The sequence below is a fragment of the Lepisma saccharinum genome, chromosome 2, assembly GCF_977018435.1.
Source record: "Lepisma saccharinum chromosome 2, izLepSacc3.1, whole genome shotgun sequence".
Taxonomy (NCBI): domain Eukaryota; kingdom Metazoa; phylum Arthropoda; class Insecta; order Zygentoma; family Lepismatidae; genus Lepisma; species Lepisma saccharinum.
Window position 1 is genome coordinate 74,064,526 of NC_139230.1, and position 22,862 is coordinate 74,087,387.

The 22,862-nt window shown below is 36.7% G+C and overlaps 1 protein-coding gene across 3 annotated transcripts in view; it reads right to left on the reverse strand.

Moving 5' to 3' along the window:
* LOC145984069 (uncharacterized) overlaps positions 1–22,862 on the reverse strand; it is a 192,609-nt gene that overhangs the window by 47,076 nt on the left and 122,671 nt on the right. For all 3 annotated transcript variants that reach the window (XM_083117456.1, XM_083117454.1, XM_083117455.1), the window contains 2 exons: positions 22,044–22,140; positions 4,912–5,030 (listed from right to left, as the gene is read on the reverse strand). In XM_083117456.1, coding sequence (XP_082973582.1) covers positions 4,912–5,030; positions 22,044–22,140 — 216 coding nt within the window. The remainder of the gene's footprint in view (positions 1–4,911; positions 5,031–22,043; positions 22,141–22,862) is intronic.

The following is a 22,862-nucleotide window of genomic DNA, read 5'->3' on the forward strand; positions in this document are numbered from 1 at the left end:
CTTAGGTTCCTGAACCTGTCCGAGTATGACCTGTTTACAGTTCAGAATGAGACTGAAATGCACTGGGTGCTTGATAGTGACAAGAATTTTCAATACTTGTCACTGAAGAGCATCAGCAAGTTTGAAAAATTTATGTACAACAAGTTTAAGAGAATTTGTGGATTGTTTGTGCATCACCACACTGGGAGCTATTATTATTTCTGCAGGTTGAAATTGTTTGATGAATGTTGGTACAGCAATTGTTGTGATGGGTATGAAGATTATGATTTTGAGCTCATGGCTGATCAGAGCTTAAATTGGGTGCATTTTAAATTTTTGAACAGAATAATTTCCAATCCCAATCTGTTTAATAGGAATATTGAATTTGTGAGCACAGATGATGGGCACTTGTTCAGTGCAGATGATTTCCACCCGGATCTTGTTGGGTATTTAAAGCACAAATGCCTGAATGAGCTTGTTCTGTATTTTCTGAGGCAAAAATTCAGAAATTGCAGCAGTAAGTGCCTTGCACTGTGCCTAGACAAAACCTCTTGGAATGAAACATGCAGGTGCGGGAAACAATTATCTAAACTCCCAATAATACATACATAGGTTGGTACAGTGGGAATCAATCCCGCAATGCAAACAATCAAACATGTATCCCCGGCAGTGGGATTTGGAAATAGAGATTATCAGCAGCAGAGGAACAATATTCTCAGGCATAGTGTTGAACATGCCCTTAAAAAATTACAGCATTGCATTTTTGAATGTGTCATTGTCCTAGAGGGATGACACACAGCACTGATTGCACTATGTTTTTTGACAGAAGGAACTTGTCACAATATGTAAAATCAGAATCACTTGTAGATAGGTTCAATCTTGTATTTTCCAATTTATGTGAATATGATGTGTTTGCTGTTAGAAATGAGACAGAATTCAGGTGGGTGCTTGACTGTGGCCGTGAATTTGGATGCATGCATCTGGGATTGTTGGGCAGGAAGGAACAATACATATATCTGCTGCACAGGAGAATTGTTGGGCTCTTTGTAGGTTTTTATGATTGTTACAGAAAAAATTACTGGTTCACAACAAAATATTTTGAAGCACTGTATTGTTTTAATATCCCATTTAACATATCTGAGAACTGGAAACATTTAAATTGTGATATTCATTTGAAATCTTATGATGATTTTGAATTTGTAACTACAGATACAGGCTTGGTGTTTTCTGCTGTGGATTTTGTTAGGGGAGGAAAATACATCACAAGTGTTATCAATGCAAATGAGATTATTCTGTATCTGCTGAGCCAGAAGATAAAATTTCATGATATAAGATATTTTGAACCTTTGAGGTGCAATTTTCTGCAACCTTCAAATCTTAACATATCTATAGAGCAGTTATGTAGGAATGTTTTTTGACAGGAGAAACCTCTCAAAATACATAAAATCAGATTCACTGCTGTGTGATTTCAGGCTTGTTTTATTTTTTTCTGACTTGTCGGGAATATGATCTGTTTGCAGTTAGGAATGAAACAGAGTTCAGGTGGTTGCTTGACAGTGGACATGAATTCAACCTGCAAGCAACATGCAACAGGGTAGAAGATCCAAGAATCCCGGCCTGTACAATAAGCCCTGCACACCCGGCAGTTTCAACATAGAACCTGTTGAGATCTATCAACCTGCAAGCAACATGCAACATGATATGAAATTAAAGGATCCCAGCCTGTACAATAAGCCCTGCACACCCGGCAATTTCAACATAGAACCTGTTGAGATCGATCAGCCCCCAAGCAACATGCAACAGGGTAAGAAATTCAAGGATCCAGGCCTCTACAATAAGCCCTGCACACCCGGCAATTTCAACATGGATGAGCAGAGTATATATGTAGATTATGATAAAATTCCAGATGCTATTAAAATTAAGAATATACAGTAGTCATGTTGATAAATCTATGATAATAGATATGCCAGAATTGTATGATTCCTGAATCTGGGATAATTGGGAAAGGTTGAATTCACACATAAGAGAATTGTTGGGCTTCAGGAACAATTACTTGGTTCACAAATGCATGTACAATTTATATATGCCCTTTGATCAGACTTCAAACTCAATCATAATATTGTTATATGTTATTTTGACATATTTGAGTTTATAACTACAAACACAGGATTCATATATTCTGGGTTGGATTTTGTTGTGAGTACCAATTTCCACAACAGGGATTGTTCAGTTTGGGTCTTGTGCACAGTTTTTTGGGTAGGAGCAATATTCACATATTCTTGGAGTAATAGCTACATGTCATTTTTTGATAGAAGAAATGTTGCAAAATATATTAGGTCTGAATCTCCTATTCCTGATTTCAAAATTAGATTCTTAATATTTTCAATCAACAATAAGACAGAGTTCCACTGGGCACTGCACAGCACACAAAGCTTCAAATATCTAAACTTGAGATACATCACTGATTTTGAGTGCCACAAGTATAATTCTTGCAGGAGAATTGTGGGACAGTTTGTTGTTTTTTATTATTATATTGATTTTTCCTATTATGGCGGATGGTTTTCAAATCATGCAAGTGTGGGGAGATTCTATGATTTTGAGATCCTTCCCAATCAGAGCTAAAACTGGAAACATTTCAGATTTTTGCTGATGCATCTGGACAGGTTCCATAGGTCAGAATTTGTCACAACAGACAGTGGGATGTTGTATAGTGGTGCAGATTTCAATCATCACCTGCAATATTTTGATGCATACAATTCTCAGATGTTGAACATGACTGAGATAATCATGTATCTTCTTCAGCAAAAATTTAAAAATTGCAGCATTGGGTGCTTTAATAGGATAATAAAATCATGGAATGTATTTACAGAGTGTGAGTGCGGGAAACCACTAAGCTGCATGCCTCTGCTGTTGAGATAGCCCAGCCTAACATGTAATATTGTTTGCAGGTTGATTCAAGATGCAAACATTTTTTGAAAAAAGAGATATTTCCAGATACATCAAATCCGAATCTCTTGTTCCTGAATTTAAATTGAGATTCTCAAAATTGTAAAGTGTATTGTGTGCTCCGTGATGCTCACATAATTTGTGGAGAGGCATTTTATGGCCTGTTTCTGGTGCACAGGGTCTAGCTCCTGGTCTAGAAAATTACAAAATATGGCCTTGCAATCTAAGTTATACAGGGCAATCACACAAATATTTCCCATCAATTTTGTTTGGAAATGTTGATGACTGTGCAGAACAAGTATAAGTGAAATATTTCATGTTATATTTTCTATGGCATTTTGGGCATATTTTTGTGAGAATTCTGCTTTTATCTGGATTACAATTCTTTTGGTGCTTAACCCAATTGGGGCTGGATATATTCTTATTGCATTGATTACAATATTTTTGATTAGGCATTTTTGTTGTTGTTTATTATATAAAATTTCTTGGTGTTCAAATCAAAATTCTATGCTTAATAAAAAAATATCAGTTGGGTTCAGCAGTGTGTTTTGTATATTTAGTGTGTGTGTGTGTGTGTGTATGTGTGTGAATATTTTTGGCCAAATCTGCCTGAGGGGGGTTCATCATTTATCGCGCCAATAGTATATACTTTTATACTACTTTGGTCTCAAGCAATTCACCTTATTTACAAGGGTAAATTAAAAATTAAGTTACACCCCTCGTACATAACAAACAAAACACCTTAAAAAATAATTGGACAAAAACATAAGAACATTTAACTTTTTTTGACAAGGTATTCCAAGCAATTTTCATATAGTGTGATCAGTTTTTCGATTCCTTGTGTGTAAAATGTTGTCCAATTTCTTTCAATCACTTTAATACTGCTTCCTGCACTTCCTCATCTCATGCAAAAAGCTCACCTTTTAGGTCTTGACTGATTGATTGATTTGGGGTTTTAAGTCCACTTTATGCACAAGAAGGCTAATCAGGACTGGACCTACAGTTTAAAGTGGGATCCGAACCGTGTACGTGTGTGTACACATCACGACAAGGCTGGAAAAATTCTGACATTTGACACCTAAGGAGTCAAACATCATACCAACTAGACCATCTCATCTCCTATTACCTATATTGTACATATTGTACAAGCAAATTTAATGTACAATTCTTTTAATTTTCCTAAGAAATATTGAACTGTAGAATACTTGTAACTGCAAGTTGCTTACAAATTTGATTGATAAATGTATCAGCAATTTTAGTTATAATCCAATATGGCAAAAATGTGTCTAATAACTGGAAAGAACCACCTTTACTATAATTTAAGTAAAAAACAATGGATACTTTTTGAAGCGACAAAAATGTAATAGGAAATCATGAAAATATAGACTATGCAATTTTTGGGACATCCTTAATAGCAGGCATCTAAAACACTCATCAGCTCAGAACTTAAAATTTCGAGATATTCTCCATTGTTTTTGTTATAAATATTAAGTTTGGTACAGAAATCTTACATGATAAGATATATTACAATATGATCACATCTTGCCAACTGTATAATTCATCATATATTTTGTTCCATTTATTCATCATATCATCAATTATTTAAACATTTTTCTACAATGATCATATATGTTTCACTTCGCTGAACTATGCTTTCTGCATCATGTTTACATACAAGTGTTTCATACCTTGCTCTCTTTCTGTTTCAGCCAGAACCTGTTGTTTACTATTTGTAACTCGTAAAAGTTATCCTGATATCTGTTTTCCAGTTATTAAAGTAAATAAACTAAAGCTTTCATTTGTTAATAGTTACTGCTCTTTCACACATTACAAACTGTCAACAGTCTTTTACACAGGGCATGTGACTTGGATTCTAAAAATTGATATTTTGAATGCAAAACAATGAACACAATACCACACACAAATGACACAAATTTCCAGAACTAATATATTTTGAGTAAACTACTAATTTCATTTGCAACTTACCAAGTGGTATGTCTGGATTACATGTCCATGTCTTATTCAGAGCATAATGGGTTTGTGCATTAGGAGTCTTTGATGACTGCTTTCTTCCTGATGAACCTGCACTGTAGCTGTGACGATTCCTTCAAAAGAAAAGTAAATGTGATAATTCTGTCATTGATATCTATTAGCAATGTTCAATTCAACCAATCGATTGTGCTTGCCCTGAAAGTTAGAACAGCAAGCATTACTTGATATATAAGTACAAAAAGAAATGTGTATCACTATAAAATGCTATAGTATACATGTACAAAGCATGTAATAAATAACAAACGACTTCAAGTTATCCAAACTTTCAAGATGGCACCTGTTTTTCAGGTGGAAAATAAATTAGAGCATAAAGGATGTTTGAAACTTGGTAATAGCTCTCACAATAAGCATTATATGTACTACATAATAATATTTTAAGTTTTAGAGAAACTGTATTGACTCAAATACACCATGCATTTCTTTAGACTAAAAATGTGCTCCGGAGTAGAGGAAGTTGGAAAGTTTCTCGCTCCACTCTTAAGCGGAGTGAGGAGCAATATTCTAAGAACTTGCCCACTCAGCTCCGGAGTCACTCCAAGCTTGGATAATATGAGTGTATACAGAAAACTAATGATCAAAGGTTTGAAGAACATTAGTAATTTTGTTTGTGGAATTTGTACGGCATTTGAACATCGCCCGTTATTGTAGTTTTAAAACTGATTATTACTACAGCTAATGCCACGAAAAACGGTCCCAGTCAAAATCATGTCACCCACCTACAGTGTTGCCAATAAGCAAGGAATAATCCTTACACAATACACCAGGGAAGACTAAATCAACCGCATGTATACAACATGAAATGTGTCAACTGTGAAGCGTACAAGATGTGTGGCAAACCTGGAGGGCCAGGGGTGTGGAGGAGGCATGGGGAAGGTCTGATCTTCACTGGACTGTTTTCATAAAGACAGCGATAATACTATCCATATTATTATTACTATTTTCATTACCCCTTTTACTACTCGACTACTACTTCTGGGGACAATATATTTCAATAGCAGGTGTGCCACCTGTGGTTTTATAAGTTGATTGATTTGGTCTTTCATGTCCACTTCATGCACAGTTAGGCTAATCGGGACTGGACCTACAGTTTAAAGTGGGATCCAAACCACTATGTGCCTCCACTGGGTATCGAACCCGGGACTCCTTGATTACAAGGCAAAGCTGCTTGCTACCACTGCGCCTTCGGGAAGGCATGTTTTGTAAGTTGAGAGAATGGAACCACTCTCATTTCCTGCCACCAGGGGTCACGACTGAAACTCATTTCAGTTTGACGCAATGTGTACAGAGGAAGATAGACAGGCAGACAGGTTTCCATGCAAAACACTCACTGGTGCATGATTGCCATATCTAACTTTCTTTACGCTGCTTATGTATGATACTTTAAATGTAGCAAAAGGGGAAAGTTTAAAGTAATTGGAAATTCAGGTTGCTAATTTTTTAATGTATGACGTTCAAAATCAGAATCCTGCTTATTAATGTTACCATAAACATGGCCAAATAGGAAACATTTTAATTTGAAATACAGAGTTGTCATATCTAACTTTTTTAAAATCCTGACACTAGAAAGTTGAAAAACAGCAAAACAAACAATGTAGGGTTGCCACGGAATGCTGTTTGTATATAGCCGAACAGGTAAATTTAAATAGTATGAAATACAGGGTTTTCATATAGATTTTTTTTCCAATTTTAAAGGCAGGAAGTTAAAATAGGTATTCAATGGTTATTTATACTACTGCAAAAATAACAAAATAGGGAACTTATAAAAGACAGAAATGTATGGTTGCCATATCTAACATTTAACATTTAAAGTTTGTAAGCAGTAACCTGGAAATCAGCATGTTGGTTATAAGAAAATTGGAAAATTTTGGAAAACTACGAATGTAATGTTGCCATATTTAACTTTCCGAGTCTAGAAAGGAAGAAAATGTATACATATAAATATTTTTTTACTGAGTATGTTGTACACAGCAAACTGAAAACAAGTTTTAAGTAATGAACAATGTCTAGTCAGCAGATAAGTTGAAACAAGATGCATAAACCTTAATAACAGTGATAAACACAAAATATAATAGACTATTACCTACTTACATAGGGGAATGTCCTGAATTTTTATGGTTTCATTTTGAAAAAGAGGACTTTGCAGCGAGCAATACATGCCTTACTGATGGCATTTGATTTTGATTTTTATTACTTAGTGTTGAATTTTGGCAATTTTTGGCTAATCGCAATGATGATAATGAGACAATTGATGAATGTGTACTGACAAAAAAAAAACATGATGTAGCACGCTGTGCACTGATAACATAGTGGTAACAATGTTGACTTGTAATCAAGGAGCACTGGGATAGATAGCTGGTGGAGGCACATAGTGGCTCCAATCCCACTTTAGGTAGGATTTAAACTGTAGGTCTATTCTTGATAGTGTAGTGTTCAGTCTTAAATCCACCAAAAGTCCATAACAAAATGCATTGTTTCAACATATGTTGAATGTATAATTGCAATGTATATTGTGATAAATTAATCCTTAAGCAAATATAAATTCGTAATTCTTTAAGAATAAGAGACTTCACTTTCCTTTACATCTATTCACAACAGCATAAAAATACAACTTGTAAATTCATTTACAAATGAATAACCTCTGATTCATATATTTTATGTATGTATGTGTGTGTGTGTTTTCTGAAATCTGGCAAAGTCCTAATAATGTATTCACTTCATAAGTGTCTATTATATGACAGAAAGCATCACTGGGTATTCACTATCAGACAAATAACGAATTACATGTGCAATATTCCTGTGAGTCGTGTATGTGAGTTCACCTCTCAATGACTAAAGGTGCTGGTTTGAGCCATGTTAATGGCATTGGTGTTTCCATTGTATTTGTTTCTCTGTCACAGTATATTTCTTTCCCATAGTTTCGGTGTCCTAATTTTTTTACAGACTTATCAAGGATTTCTTTAAAATTAAGGATCATCAGACATAAGTATGAAGGTAACGGAACGTTAGTAGAACAGGAAAAGACAAATTGAAACTTATAGTTACTTGAGAGGACAAGTCATTGTCTATTACAATTATACAAATAACTTGATTGAAATAATTGGTTTTGTTATACATATATTTTTGTTATTCTTTTTGTGCACCTTTCCATTCCTACTTGAACAGGTATAAATGAAAACTCGGCATGACTTTCTTCATTTCATTATTTCAGTACAGACCTTCCATGATTATAAAGGCTTATGATGTATAGAACTAAGAATTAAGGATTTTTTTATGTTGTTCTTGTATATTGATTTCAATAAATCTAGTCACCTTATACCTAATTCCATTAACCGAGACTGGTTGGAACGATTTATCCATACACATGGACATCCAGAAGGGAGGGGGGCCAAGTGGGGCCATGCCACATGGAAATGAAAGTCAATCAAAAAGTACATATTTAATATAATTTTGTTTCTGTCACAGTAATATATGTTAATTATTACAAGGGTGTTGCAGGAGGATGATAACTTCAAACTGAAGCAATTATTTAAAGGGAGTAATACTATGGTGGGGAAATTCTGCCTAATTGTCATCATCCCCTCCTCTCCCTTGGAAAAATACCTTGCTTGTCCCTTCCTGGAAAAAATCCTGAAGTGGCATTAAAAATTACGTTAATGTCCATATATCACCATTGACAAGCACACATAATATTCATGTAATGATACAAAAGAACACAGCTATTAAACGCTTCTTTCTATGACAGTAAAGAGAACAACAACACACGTAAGTAAAAAGTTTAAAAGAGAACAATCTAACCAGAATTGGTGTACAATAATTCTAATACAAATGGCAACACTGGATCTGTCTGGCAAAGGCAATGTCTCTGTTATGTGCGGATGAGAAGTCAGACGCAATGTGCAGCACAAAGAAGTTCTCAACCCCACAGACAAGCTAAGTACCAGTTTCACTCTCCTCCCCTCTTGAAATTGGCACAAGACCAATGTGCCAGACGATTGCACTGACTTCAGTCACTTGCAAGGAACATGGAATATGGCACAAAACGAAGATGTTCTATGGGGGAGGTGGGTCGGACAACTCCACAAAGCAGGAAAACTGATTGCTTGTAATGATACATAACCCATTCAACACACAACATTCAAACTCTTATATCTAAGAGTCACAAAACAAAATAGCACATCTCAATACAGAAATAATATTTACGTAATTCATATTTCAACTGACATCAAATGAAGAATTTACGTACTATAGCTCTCTCTCTCTTGAGCCAAAACAACAGTCTTGTATTGTTTTACCAATGATTAATGTGCATGATTGATTAATTGATTTCGTTCATTTTATTTATCTTCTTGGTCACTTTTGGCTAATCGCGAATGGGGATGAGTGATGTTATCATTAAATTGATGAAGGGACACACACAGAGATTGTACAAGCCCATGCCGGGATTTGAACCACCCCATGAATCCCTGACGTCGAAGAGCGCTGTGCTGTAGAGCGACCACAAACAAAAAAGCTTCAGCGAAAAATCCCTGCACACCTCCCCCTTCACCTGTTTCACTTGGGTAATAAGGAATCTTGCTCCACTCTGTCCCTCCCCTCCAAGCGGGAGTACAATGCACAGGAGTGCAGGCTCTTTTGCATGTGGTTCCACTATAACCACTCCATCAAGGAAGTCTGCACATTTCCATTATTCATATTTGTATTACAGCATTCGTGTAAAAATAACTGCTAACCGGATCGGAGTGTGCTGTCAAAAGCACCACGCTCCAGAGTGGAGTGCTCTTGTCTCATGCTCTGCTACAGATCGGAGCATGCGTCTCAAAAAGCTGAACCACTCCGCTCCAGGGCGGAGTACTGCTGCATCACGCTCCACTCCAAATCGAAGCATGTGTATCAAAAAGCTGAACCACTCCGCTCCGGAGAGGAACACTGCTGCATCAATCTCCGCTCCAGATCAGAGCGTGTGTCTCAAAAAGCCAAACCACTCCACTCCGGAGCAGAGAATGTGACTCAAAAAGCTGAAGCACTCTGCTACGGAGCGGAGCATGAGTCTCAAAATGTCAAACCATTCTGCTCTGGATCGGAGTGCTGTCGTACCATGCTCCACTCCGGAGCGAGGAGCAGAGTAGAAGTGGTCCTTCGGAGTCACTTCGGAGCGCTCCTTAGTATGCTCCACACTATGCTCCAAAACCCTGATCTAAGAGTAGTCTAACAAAAGAGGATATTAAAGATGGAATTAGATCAACTGTTGATATCATACGACTGTCTTAGGACTATGCGCTACGTGAGTTGCACCAGTCACTGAATGAAGACAAACTTATTCAGCAACAATTTTTGAATGTTATACAAGCATTTTTATCTCTCTCTTCAGCGTTTAATTATACTACTATTTCATATGTAATTTCTCGGTGTCAGTCACAGACACCTTTGGGTTTTGATGGCCTAATTTACTTTCAATGGAATCGCTACAACACAGAAGTGTCCATGACTTTACATGATTCCACTTTTATGCAAAGACTTCATATATGTGTATTTCATATTCTAGTATGCAATTCTTGCTTTATCATTATAATTTTTGCCTTTAAAATATAATTGTGTATGTATGCTTACTGATTTTTATCCGCCATTACAGATACTGGCACTCCCCCCCCCCCCCCCTGGGCATCTGCAGGGAGAGCAAAAAAGGGTAATTTCTCGAATTAAAAATTTACAGTAATAAGTCGGTTTAAATTATCAAGTTTTACCTCAAATTTGGTAGTAATTTGTTTTTGCTTGCTACACTCGCAGCTTCCTAGCTTTTATGAGTCTCTAGCATTGGTAGAATGTTAAAAAATATTTTGGAAGTGTTTACAACCTGTTAAACTGATATTGTTTTCGGTTGCAAAAAAATATATAGGAACAATTTTGTAGCTCATTTTGACCACAGCAGAATTTATGCATGTTACAATGAAAATATTGATCTTTATTATATTAATAATCTTAACCATTTTCAAAAACTAGATTTCAAAATTTCCGCTCTGCTCGCAATGTGGATATTTTTGTGAACTAGTTTTCCCTACTAATGATAATAAGAACACTAATAACAATGTTAGTAATAAATGTAAATAATAATGTAGGTGCATACAGCACTATGTCCTGACAGCACATTTAGAGGACGTGGGGGTAGGGCCACACACATTCTCAATCTCGGTAATTTTTTGAGGTGATATGATCAGCACCATGCTCTGGCCACCTTTACTCCTCAGCGTTGTCCCCTAGGTACACATTCATTTGAGGCTGAGTGAGCCCCAGACCACTTTATGCCCGGACAAGGCAGTAAAAATTCCGACCAAACACAGTTCTCTCGCATTGCAGTCAGATGCCCTACCAAATAGAGCACCGTGGCCGATAAAAAGTAATCATATACATTAACTTAAATTAGTACTCGGAAGCAATTTTTGCCACAAATATTGGAATAACAAATTTCATGAGCAGTTTCCAAATTTACAGGGTAGGATTCATAAGTAATGAGCCTTACTTTATACAGACGCGTGCGCACCCTGCAGCGCACTCCGCTTGACATGAACGGTAGTGGTGGGTGTTGGCTTTGCAGCGCAATGCGTATCAGTTGGCTCCCAGCTTTCGGAGCGGTAGCATCGGCCTTAACAGTAGCCCCTATACGGTGGTGCGTGACACGGCGATATGGAAAGTTCAGCCACACCGCCTTCATCGTCAACGACTACCTGGTCCGAGTCAACGTTCCTGTGGTACCCCAGCCTCCCTACAGCGGGACTTGTCGCCTCCTGACTTCTTCTTGTTTCCACGCTTAAAATCAGTGCTGAAAGGAAAACGTTTCGACTCCATCGAGGACATCAAAGCAAATGTCAAGGCAGCCCTTGCAGCCATCCCAGAACAGGACTTCGGGGACGCCTTTGAGTCATGGAAAAGCCGCCTACAGAAGTGCATTGATGCAGGAGGTGCCTATTTTAAAGACTATTAGTCAGCTGTACCGATCAGCTCAATCAATATGTCTTTTTGAACGAAGGCTCATTACTTTTGAATCCTACCCTGTACACATAAATAAATCAAGTCTATAAAACAGCTCTATCTTGGTTGTCAAATATGAGGTCTACATTGTAAAATATTAAATACACCCCATTGGACAGATCTTTGTAATGTTAAAAAAAAGGTGAGGATATTTCTAGCAGTTTTCATGTTATTGATGATCAAAATTAAGCATTGTACGACTTACAGAAAATGCTGTTCAGTGTATGAATACGCAAAAGAAACAAACACCTTTCTAGTTCCTTTGGCAAGCTGAAGAAACTTATATGTTTTCCTTGTTCATCTTTCTTCGCCCATTGTTCTTCCAATTAATTGCAGAACAGCAAGTTGACCCATTTCTAGGCATTGTGCAGTTTCAAACAACACTTTTATTGCAGTAACTTTCAACAGTCTCCTTGCCGAAGATATGGCACAACCGATTTCTGCTACGTGCACTGTCACACAAAACCCGGCCAACGACAGACGTTTCACGGTCTCTCTCTCCTTCTCTCTGACGTTACGGCATCACTTGAGTATTAAGTTTTTAATAAAATCTCTGTAATAGAGAGTGTGTTTTAGGAAGGGTGGGGTAAGTCACCAATTTTGACACCATGATAACTGTGGCAAATTTATAGAGGCTTTTAGCTGAAATTAATCATAACTAGATACACCTCGGGAATGATTTGTTTTTTCTTTTCATTTGTTCAAAACATTTCAAGATTGTAGATAAAAAATGGATTTTTCATGTGCTCAGGCAGATTCCAAATTCTTGACACTTTCAAATGCCTAAACTAAGTTTTTGGAGATTAAGAAAATAAACTCTTAAGAATTTTAGGGCATCACTTAAGCTATAGTTTGACAATACATGTTTTGAAATAGTGCATGTTTGGGGAGAATTGGGGACCAAATTGGAGGTCACCAATGTTTTGACCATGGGAATTGCCATTTTCATAGCAGCCAGATAAATCAGAGCTCATTGCTCAGGAGATGATACCCAACGAAAGTGAAGTGACGTAGTGAGAGGAGACTCCACTATTAGGGTTGGGGGATTGCACCCTGAGTGAGAAACACACGTGGGATCACTATAACCGGTGCAGTGACGCAAGTCATTTCGGGTTACCAGATGTTCTCTTTTACATGGACAAAACCTCTTTTTCGGGATCTAAATATGGTCCGGGTGGGTTTTTAGGAAAATTTGGAAATATACCCTCTTTTCTTGGATAAAGACAACTGCTTAGCTTCCAAGATTATTAACAAAATGTTATTTGTAAATAATTGTTAATATTGTTTCCGTTTTCAATTTCAAAGTAAAGAAATACAACACACTCAGTTGCAAGAGCAAAGACAAATATTTTTTCTTCTAACAAAGGACAATTTCTGAACATTTGCATCTCTTCTGTTGTCGCCGCTCGCAGTGTGAGGTGTTGATTTCAAAGCATTTGCAACATCTATCGTGGCTTGTGGTGAACAGTAAGTTTCTAACAATATGTAAGAATATGTGATACATCACGGATTACTTTGATTTGAGTTTCATGACAGTATTCACAAATAAACAGGAATTTTTAATTTCTGTACTTTTACATGGTAGTGGAGAAGTGAAGTTCTGAAAATCGTCAATCTAAACCATTCCGAAACGCAAATGTGGTTTTACTGATGACCTACAAAAACGGTTTCCTGACTTTAGGCCTGGAAGAAACAACTCTGAGGCAAAATGCCAATTTACGTTATTCTTTTAAAGTAAAAGAACAAGTTACACAACCGTATAATATTACAGGCGTAGTGAATAAATATTAGAATATTCAGTCATTTGCCTATAATGAGGCCTGTTATTAGTTATATGGAAACAGTGTAAAATTGTTTAGCAGGGGTGTGTGATCTATAAGCTCACCAAAACACCAGCAAGCACAAAACGTGTGTTCAAAGTGCTGCATCTTCATCGAAAGTTAACTTTTTGCAACCTTAAAATGTCCTCTTTTTTTAAAGTTTGTCATCAAGTAACTAAAAGTCATTACTGTACCTAGGTATATTATTTTCTTAAACTGTTTGAAATACAGTTTACATAATGCACAGAATAAGCAATACAAGAGTATTCTGGACACTGAAAAAAAGAAGCAGCAACCTGTTGCCGCAGACACACGCTGTGTGTGATTGAAGTAAATCAACTCCTCCGCACTACCGAAAGGACACTAGACTACAGCGGAAGACTTTCTGCTACCCCTAAAATCTGTAAATGGACCAGTCCTCCCTTTACCCTGTCTCCCCTCATTTGGGGATCTTCTCGTGAGCTGATTCCTGTATAAAATATTCCATTTGGACGAAATCAGCTAGACAATTAAATATGACAAACTTATAATTTGGCATGGTTAATACACAGAGGTGGTGTTTATGCTTGAAACATCCAGAAATATCACGCAAAACAGAACCATGATAAACTGTGAACAAACTGTATTGAAGGATCTAAAACATTGTGCTGCATAGTACTTTTGGATTATTTAATGGACTATGGCATATGAAATAAATGAGATAAAAATTCGTAAAATGATTTGCATCATAAACTGAAGTTCAGAATGGAATATTCACTACTAGTATTTATTAAAAATGTGCCGCATCTTCAAAAACATATAATTTAACATGCTTAAATTTGCAGGGGGAAGAAAGTAACATTCCTTGTTGATAAAATCAAAAGTCTCATGGTAAGAAAGTTAGTTATTGTTTCTTTTCTTTTCTGGGAAGAATGGTTCCGGCACTATTCAAGTTGATTTGTTACTGTGTTCAACATAACAACTACTCAAAATTGTGTTATGTTAATAAACCATGATGCATCCAAGCATAAACACACAAATATGCATTTATCTTGTTTGTTTCATTGATTGGTTTGGTATATTTTATTTCTCGTTTCTGAAACATTTGGGTAATCGCAAAGATGGGAATGAGTGAAGAAATGAAATTGATGAAAGGACATACAAAGAATACCAATGCCCAGGACGGGTATATGCATTTCTTGTTAGAATAAAAAAGTTATTAGTCCTCACCTATACTAAAGTGCCAGTATGGAGTACAGTTGTTAACTGCCAGAAAAACAAAAAAGCACTGGTTATAATATATTTTGTATCCCCCCGGTAGTCTGATTGTTGGATACACCAAGGCAACGCAACACAACACTGAAAACTTATCACAAAGCAACAGTGCAGGTAGAGTAGAATCAAATTGTTGGACAAATATTTTAGAACAGAATATGTTAACAGAAACAGAAATGTTAAATAGTTTTTGCTTCAGTCAACTACTCCCTGTCTCAGTTACCTCTGGAGCAAGGTGACGCATAGCATCAGAGAAGGGGAGGAAATTGAGTGGGTACGAAACCAGTACATGCTGTTGTGAAGGCTGGTAACTGCAGTCACTTACCCCACCCCTCCATGCAATGGAATTCCCTCTCCAGTGGCACAGGAATGTTTTTCATTTGGGGGGTACAAAAATGCAACCTTACATGTATATATATATATGTATGTGTGTGTGTGTGTGTGTGTGTGTGTATATATATGCAGGGTGCGTAAACATAACTTCCTTTTTTGAAATGTGCGCCATGCAGCCTGTAGAGGTCGTAGCGGGGCGGGAGTGGTCTCATTCAACAGGCGTGAGTCTAAAGTTTCGTTTGCATCCCGGTCAGTCGCCATCATGCGTTGGAACAGTGAGGAGCATGCGTTTGCGTCGAGGCCTACTTTACGACCGGATGTTCTGTTATCGCAACCCAGTGCGCCTTCCGAAAGCACTTTCATGCAGCCATGTTGGGCCCTGTCCCAGACCAGAAATCAATTGTTACCTGGGTCACTACGTTCAGACAAACCGCGAGTGCGACAAGACTAAGAACAGGAGCCCCTCGGCCCATCCGATCACGTGAGAACATTGAGGCAGTGAGAACTTCAATCATGCGATCACCATGGCGTTCTGTGCGATTTGGAGTGGCCAGCCTGCTCCCCCGATTTGACCCCAAGGACCTTCCAAGACCTGAAGGCCAAAATCCGTCAAGAAATTGCCAACATTCCCGCGCATATGCTGGTTCGGGTCATGAAGAACGCCAGAAATTGGCTTCTTCAGTGTATGGACAATGGGGGGCGTCAGCTCCCTGAAATGATTTTCAAAACTGTGTGAAACATAACTTTAGATATGTACCTACAGTGTAACAAAACCATTAAACAATTCTAATTCATCACATGGGTTTTATTGCGTTCTATGTTGCCGCACCCTGTATATATATATATATATATATATATATATATATATATATATATATATATATATATATATATATATATATATATACACACATACCTTTGATCAATAAATATGGTGAATGAATTGCTGGCACATGGTGTAGTTGGTTATTACTGGTTGACTGTGAGGTCAGTGAACCCCTAGGTCTGTCAGTCATCGTTCGCGAAGTGAACATGAAAATCTCCTTCAAACTGGTATCTGCTGCACGATAATGCACGCCCCCATACTGCCATAACCATGCAGCAGTTCCAGGCACGTAAGGGGGTTGTTGTACTGTGGGTGATGCTGCCAAATATAGGAGGTGAAAACTAAGAATAAATTGCCATCACTTTAAAGCTAATGGTAATAGCAATGCCCCACCCCTCTGACACCTAAAATTTCCCTAGGAGGCACTTTATGCAGCCTTCGTTAATGTAGCTCCTTGAAAATCATCTTTAGACCTAATAATAGTGAAATGTAGCTCATTTATGCATATCAGGTTTGGCAATACTGCCAGGATGGCCGTATGAGGCAAGAAGAAATGCATTACGTTTATGGGACCATTATTTTATTCGTTCTCTTGGGAATATCAAACATCCAATGACAAAAAAAGTACATGGACGGGAAAAGGACACGTTGAACTATGTCATAGTAGTAGGAAAAGTCGAAACACCCATTTGATTAGCCGTAACTTAAAGTTGAAGTCTATTTCCCATAAGGAATACATGGGATTCTGTAAATACTCATTAATCATATTTTTCAAACATGGTGTCTAGCTTACTAATCAACTTGAAAAACAGTTTCCACTTGCAACATGGAGAGAAATTCATACTCTCTTGCATACTAAACCCTTTTTAAAATAGCAGTGCCCCATTCGACGATATTGAAATAAATGCACAACTAGTGCGTAATTTTCCCTTCTCGGCTTAAAGGGGGGGACGAGGATTCCTCTCCTCTGACTTGATTCATTCCAAATCAGGAATAATCATTTCCCACCCACTGAATATGAAAATCATATTTTTAAATATATCGTACTTAGAATTCCACTTCAATTGAGTTCATTTTAGAGCCCCATTGCTATGTATAAAATATCATTAAACTAATTTGTGACAGATGTGCTACATGCAGTGCCCTTTAGAAGCCATGTATTTGGTATTTTCTCAGACTTCTAGAAGGTGTTTTACAAGTACTATTCTATCAAATTTCGAAAACTGTGCCCTATCTTTGACGTATGTTGACCGGACTTTTCAAACGATTGTTGACAGCTATAGCATTGTGTTGCTTTTTTTTTTAAAAAAATATACTGAATAGAGATGATTCCCGATCAACTCGCAAGAGATCTAATTTTGAAGTATTTGTAACACATTTGACATAGTAATTATTTGTAATGTAATTAGCTGTATCTTAAGATGCTCTTCAAACACTGAAAGTACTATAACTGCATGTGCTAAACCGAAATCCTTTATATCTCGGAGCAAGCAAAGTTAGAGGAAAAGCATATGCTTGAAATATTATTTTTTTTCAATTGTTGGTGAACAATATGAAGAGCCGGTTTGAAGAGTTAGGTTTCTTTCTGGGTGTAGTTGAATTAAATGCAGATACATACATGTGTTTTGTGACATGTTAATTCCTAGTTTATACAAAAAAGTGAACTTTAACTTAAGCAAAAGCATGCACCAGTCAAAGATTTTCGCATCTACAAAGAAAATTCCCTTGTGAATCCAATCCAAATTGTACCAATATATATAGCTGAGTGTGAAAGTGCCATGAAGTTTACCATAACTGATTATACAAATCATTTAGAAGTTTTAACCTGCTTTTTCTTTCAATAGACTCCCAGTGCATTGTTTTAATGCAGAAAAATTTGCAACAAAATGGATCTAGTCATAAACATTACAGTGTCCTTGACAAGCCAACTGGCAAATCATCGAACCTGCAGAATCTCATTAATTTCGTGCATTCAACTGAATAATGTAATTTTCTTACAGTTTGAAATTACAATTTAACTTGAAATGGTGTTGTGTTTGTGTTGCATTTGATATCAAAATTAGATCTTAATCAATTTATGTCCAATTCTAAACACATCTAATTCATAGGTAAATCCTCCCCCTCTGATAAAAATTACAAATCGCACCCTGTTATGACATCTAGGAAATATCGCTGATCCATTTCAACTAGGAATGGTATCGAGATGAGACAAATGTGTCACCACTCAAACTTTCACAATGTATATATGTCATTAAAGTAAAAACTTTTCTTAATAACGTTTTTCTGCTTTACATTTTGTTCAACGCTGCAAACCATTTTATCCTGAATTGATGAAACCGGGCAGCACAGGCTCACAATTATCACAAATGGATTAACATTTCAATTACAATAAACAAAATGAACGACTTATTTGAAATATGAACAAGATATATGCTTGGTATGTCTGAATAAGACATAGTAATTTAAATTTATTTTAAGTTCTTCAAATGTGATACCAAAGTTTCGAATGAGATTGTCTCAGACATCAAGTATTGTCTCATTTTTGTAGAGATTTATTATTTCAGTCTAGTCTCCAAATTTGAGACTTTTCTTGTCTCAGTGCCATCTCTATTTTCAAAAAATCTCATAACACATAGGTTTAAGTAGAGTTTTCTGAACACCTCTGACAAAGTTATAAAAATAATCGGTGAGGTAGCTACATTGTATCCCACAAATTGGTCTGTCTCTCGTAAACAAGATGAGGCAGGAATTATGGAAGTATTTTGTTTCGGAAAATTTCATTTGAAAAATTCAAAATGAAAGAAGGTCAGTCATATATTCTTCTGATGCAGATTTATATCTTCGAATCAACGCGATCACCTGTTTACAAAACATGTACTCCCTTACACGGATGGGCCATTCTTCTGCAGCATGATTTTCTGAAAGTAAACTATAACTCATTCCATCGTTCCACACACATTTTAAATAATTTTCATCTCCTTAAAAAGATTTCCAAACACACAGATCAATGAACCAACTAGTAGCAAGCACAATGTAGTACATGTAGAATAAGTTTACAATGGTTTGAATTCCTGTGGTAAGGAAGATAATGCTTACAATTTATGCTTTTGTACAGAATGATGAGAAAATACTATGTTCTTTTAACAGTAGCATCTTGTATCTGAGGGGGGGGATTCAGGGGTACAACTATAATCTTCGATTTAGGGGTAGAGTACCTCCCTTCAAAAATTTAGGGGGTACAATGTAATGTACCCCTGTACCCCCCGTTCCTGCATCACTGTCCCCTCACATGTTTATTGGTGGAGCCCTCTCGCATCACTACTTGCACAGAGACTTGTTTTCATTTTGTATGCTCCAGAGATAACTGGGACAGGGTATAAAGCAATACAAATTGAATGTTACGATATATTACAGAGGGAGAAAATGAATTTAATTTTCAAATACCGTAATTACGTGTATAATGCACGTGCGTGTATAATGTGGGGAAAAGTTGATTTGATTTGGTGTTTAAAGTTCACTTTATGCACAGTAAGGCTAATCGGGACTGGACCTACAGTTTAAAGTGGGATCCGAACCACTATGTGCCTCAAACGTTCATGGGGAAAAGTGACAAACAATTATATCTCGTCTATAATGCGCAGAATAATCCAGTTTGAAGAAATTGCTTTCTTAGTTGTAGGTCGCAAAGCTATTGTTATGTGGATCAAAAGTGAATAACATCATACATTAACTTGCTGCTATGTGGACTAAAAGAAGAATATCACTTGTGTATGTCATAAGTCACCAACTAACACCACCTCCCCTCCCTCCTCTCCCTCCACTGTGCTTAGCATCCCAAAGCTTTCACTCTTTAATCACCTTATTTATTCTGTAATAGTAGACAGCGAGATCAAAATTATGTTATGGATTTGCAGTGCTCAGGAAGGTATTTTCTATTATTTCTTAGCCAACAAAATACCGCTGATATGCATCCCATGTGATGGGAGGTGCATTCTCAAATTTCGCCAGAATGGCACTGCTTTTCTTGGTGTTGCAGAACATTGCATTACAAAGTAAAAAATCGTGGGAATGGCCTTCAAACTTTTATACGTGGTTTTGCTCATTCCTTCTTTACTTTTCCTAAGAAAAACTTCAAAATAGTATATACTTTTTCCGTGACTAACATAACATTCATACGAGGTACCTTCAGGACCCTCAGACTAGCAGATAGCAACACAAGATTTCTGCCATTAAGGCATTTACACACTCCATATATATAATATTATTTGGCTAGTAATACATTTTAATTATTATTTTCTATTTCCTTATCTTTCATCCAAAGTATCATAAAAATCAGAACATTCCTTCATTTTGTGGTGAAGTTATTTCAACTGCATTTCACATTAGTGTCACTACCTTGAATGGAATACTGTTGCCATATTCAGAAACTGCAGGATTTAAGCTTTACAACGATATATAACATGATAGGGTGCTGTAAACATGAAAAATCAATGAAAGTGTCATAAAATCATGGAATGACCTGTATGGTTTCATGTTGACTGTCAAAATTATTCTGTGCATAATACGCACCACAGTTTTTAGGAGCAAAAATTTTGGGAAAAAGTGTGCATTATACATGAGTAAATATGATATATATTTTTAAACATAATCTGAAAAAACCCAATAAAACCCAGTATTGCAGGTTTTTTTTTAAAAAAAATATATATATATATGAAAAAACCTGGGCAAAATGACAAACCTGGTGCTTTGATAAATTTCATTGAGTTGGAAAAAAGAATTACATAGTAGGCATACTGTGAAACACTACCAGATCAAGACTTGCCATACAAAATAAATGATGCTGAGGTCAGGAACGGTTCTTATCCATGACAAAGCTAAACCATGCACTGTTGCCCTCACTCTCTAGACGATTCAGAGGTTCTGAGGGGAACACTCCCTGTATAGTCGGAACCCTGCAGCTGGTGACTATCACCTCTTCTTGCACCTCCAAAAGGGGCTTGTGTCTTAACGATTTGAAGATACTCAGGTGTTGAAAATGGTAGTGTTGTATTGGCTGACCTCCCTAGTGGTGAGGGTATGAAAAAGCTTATTCCATGGTACCAAAGTGCTTTGAAAATAATGGTGACTATGTTTAAAAATGAAGTAGATATGAATGTGTTTGTAACCGCTAATACAGCGTTGCTACACTTCTTTTCTCTTTTGATATAATCAATTGGCCCTTTCGTTTGAAATGTGCCTCGTATATACATATATTAACATTGTAATTTGTTTATATTTTCGTGTTCGTATTAAGTTATCTCAAAGCATTGTCATTTTTCCACATACACATCAGCTGTAAGCAAGAAGGCTGTGTGCTTTCTCTGCAGACTCTGAGACACAACTGCAATGGAGAGAATTTTCATGCCTGACACGGAGTCATTCACTAGTTTCACATCAAGATGTAGGGTGGTCCCAACTGGCATCACTGTCAAGATAGCTTGTACCCAAGTATTGAACTGAAATTGGATGGGAAGAAAAGGTTCCAGGTTTACCCAAAGTAGAACTCAGACTCGAAGAGCATTTTTATGATCCCTGCATACACAATGAGTGTAAATGTTCATAGTCTTTATTTGTGAGGGAGACCTACTAGAGGGCGATATTCTTTTTTGGATAAAAGGTGATTAATAAAATTCTACAAAAGCCCATTTTGAAATGCCTGCCAAATTCCTAGGTTCAAGACTTGAGCAATTCGTGTTTTCCAATTTCATTCTAAACGGGTTGTTTCACAATTGTGTAGCATGCAATTACCCATACAAAAGATATTTTCTTACCTGGCCTGTTGGTTGATCTCAGTGCTTTCAACAGTTTCAAAAGGCTTACAAATGCTAGAGAGTTCTATTCTTGAAACTTTCTGTGATATGTCTGAACCTAAAATAAAGAATCTCAAATAAGAGAGTTGAAGAAACATACAAAACAGGTCAAACAGTAAGTGTCCACTACTCTCAAATAAATAATGTGGTCCAAAGTGATTGATGAGTTAATACATCTTTTTGACCAACATGACACAACATTCATATTTGGGAAATGAGAGATGCAGTAGTAAATACATACAGAGAACCTTAGTGCTAACTTTTCCCATCAAGTTGATTTTCATAGTTCTATTAATTTCGGTGGTCACTGCCACCATCCACGTTGCAAGTTGCAAGTTCTTGCACTGTTGCTTGGGCACAATTTACAAACTTGTAAAACAAGCAACAATGAAAAAATTTTCAATGAAGATGGTGGTGGGGGCCACCAAAATTAATACAACTATGAAAAACAGCTTTGCAAAAATTGAGTACTAACATTCTTTGTATTTATGAAATATGTGTGTCAATCAAAATCAAAATTGCCATATATTCATTCATTCATTCATTCATTGTCTTAGAGAAATTGCATGATTATTACAGCCACATTGCTTTGGTACATAACGAAATAAACAACTTAAAAAGAGAGACTACTTGTGGTACCATCGAACAAAAAAAATAGCACAGTAAATTTTCAACTACTTTTATTGAAGTAGTAGTTTGACTAAGAAAGGGTGACTCAAAAGAAGGGGAAATTTTGAATCATGTCCTGGCAACCCTGGAAGGTTGGTAGCACTGAATGGC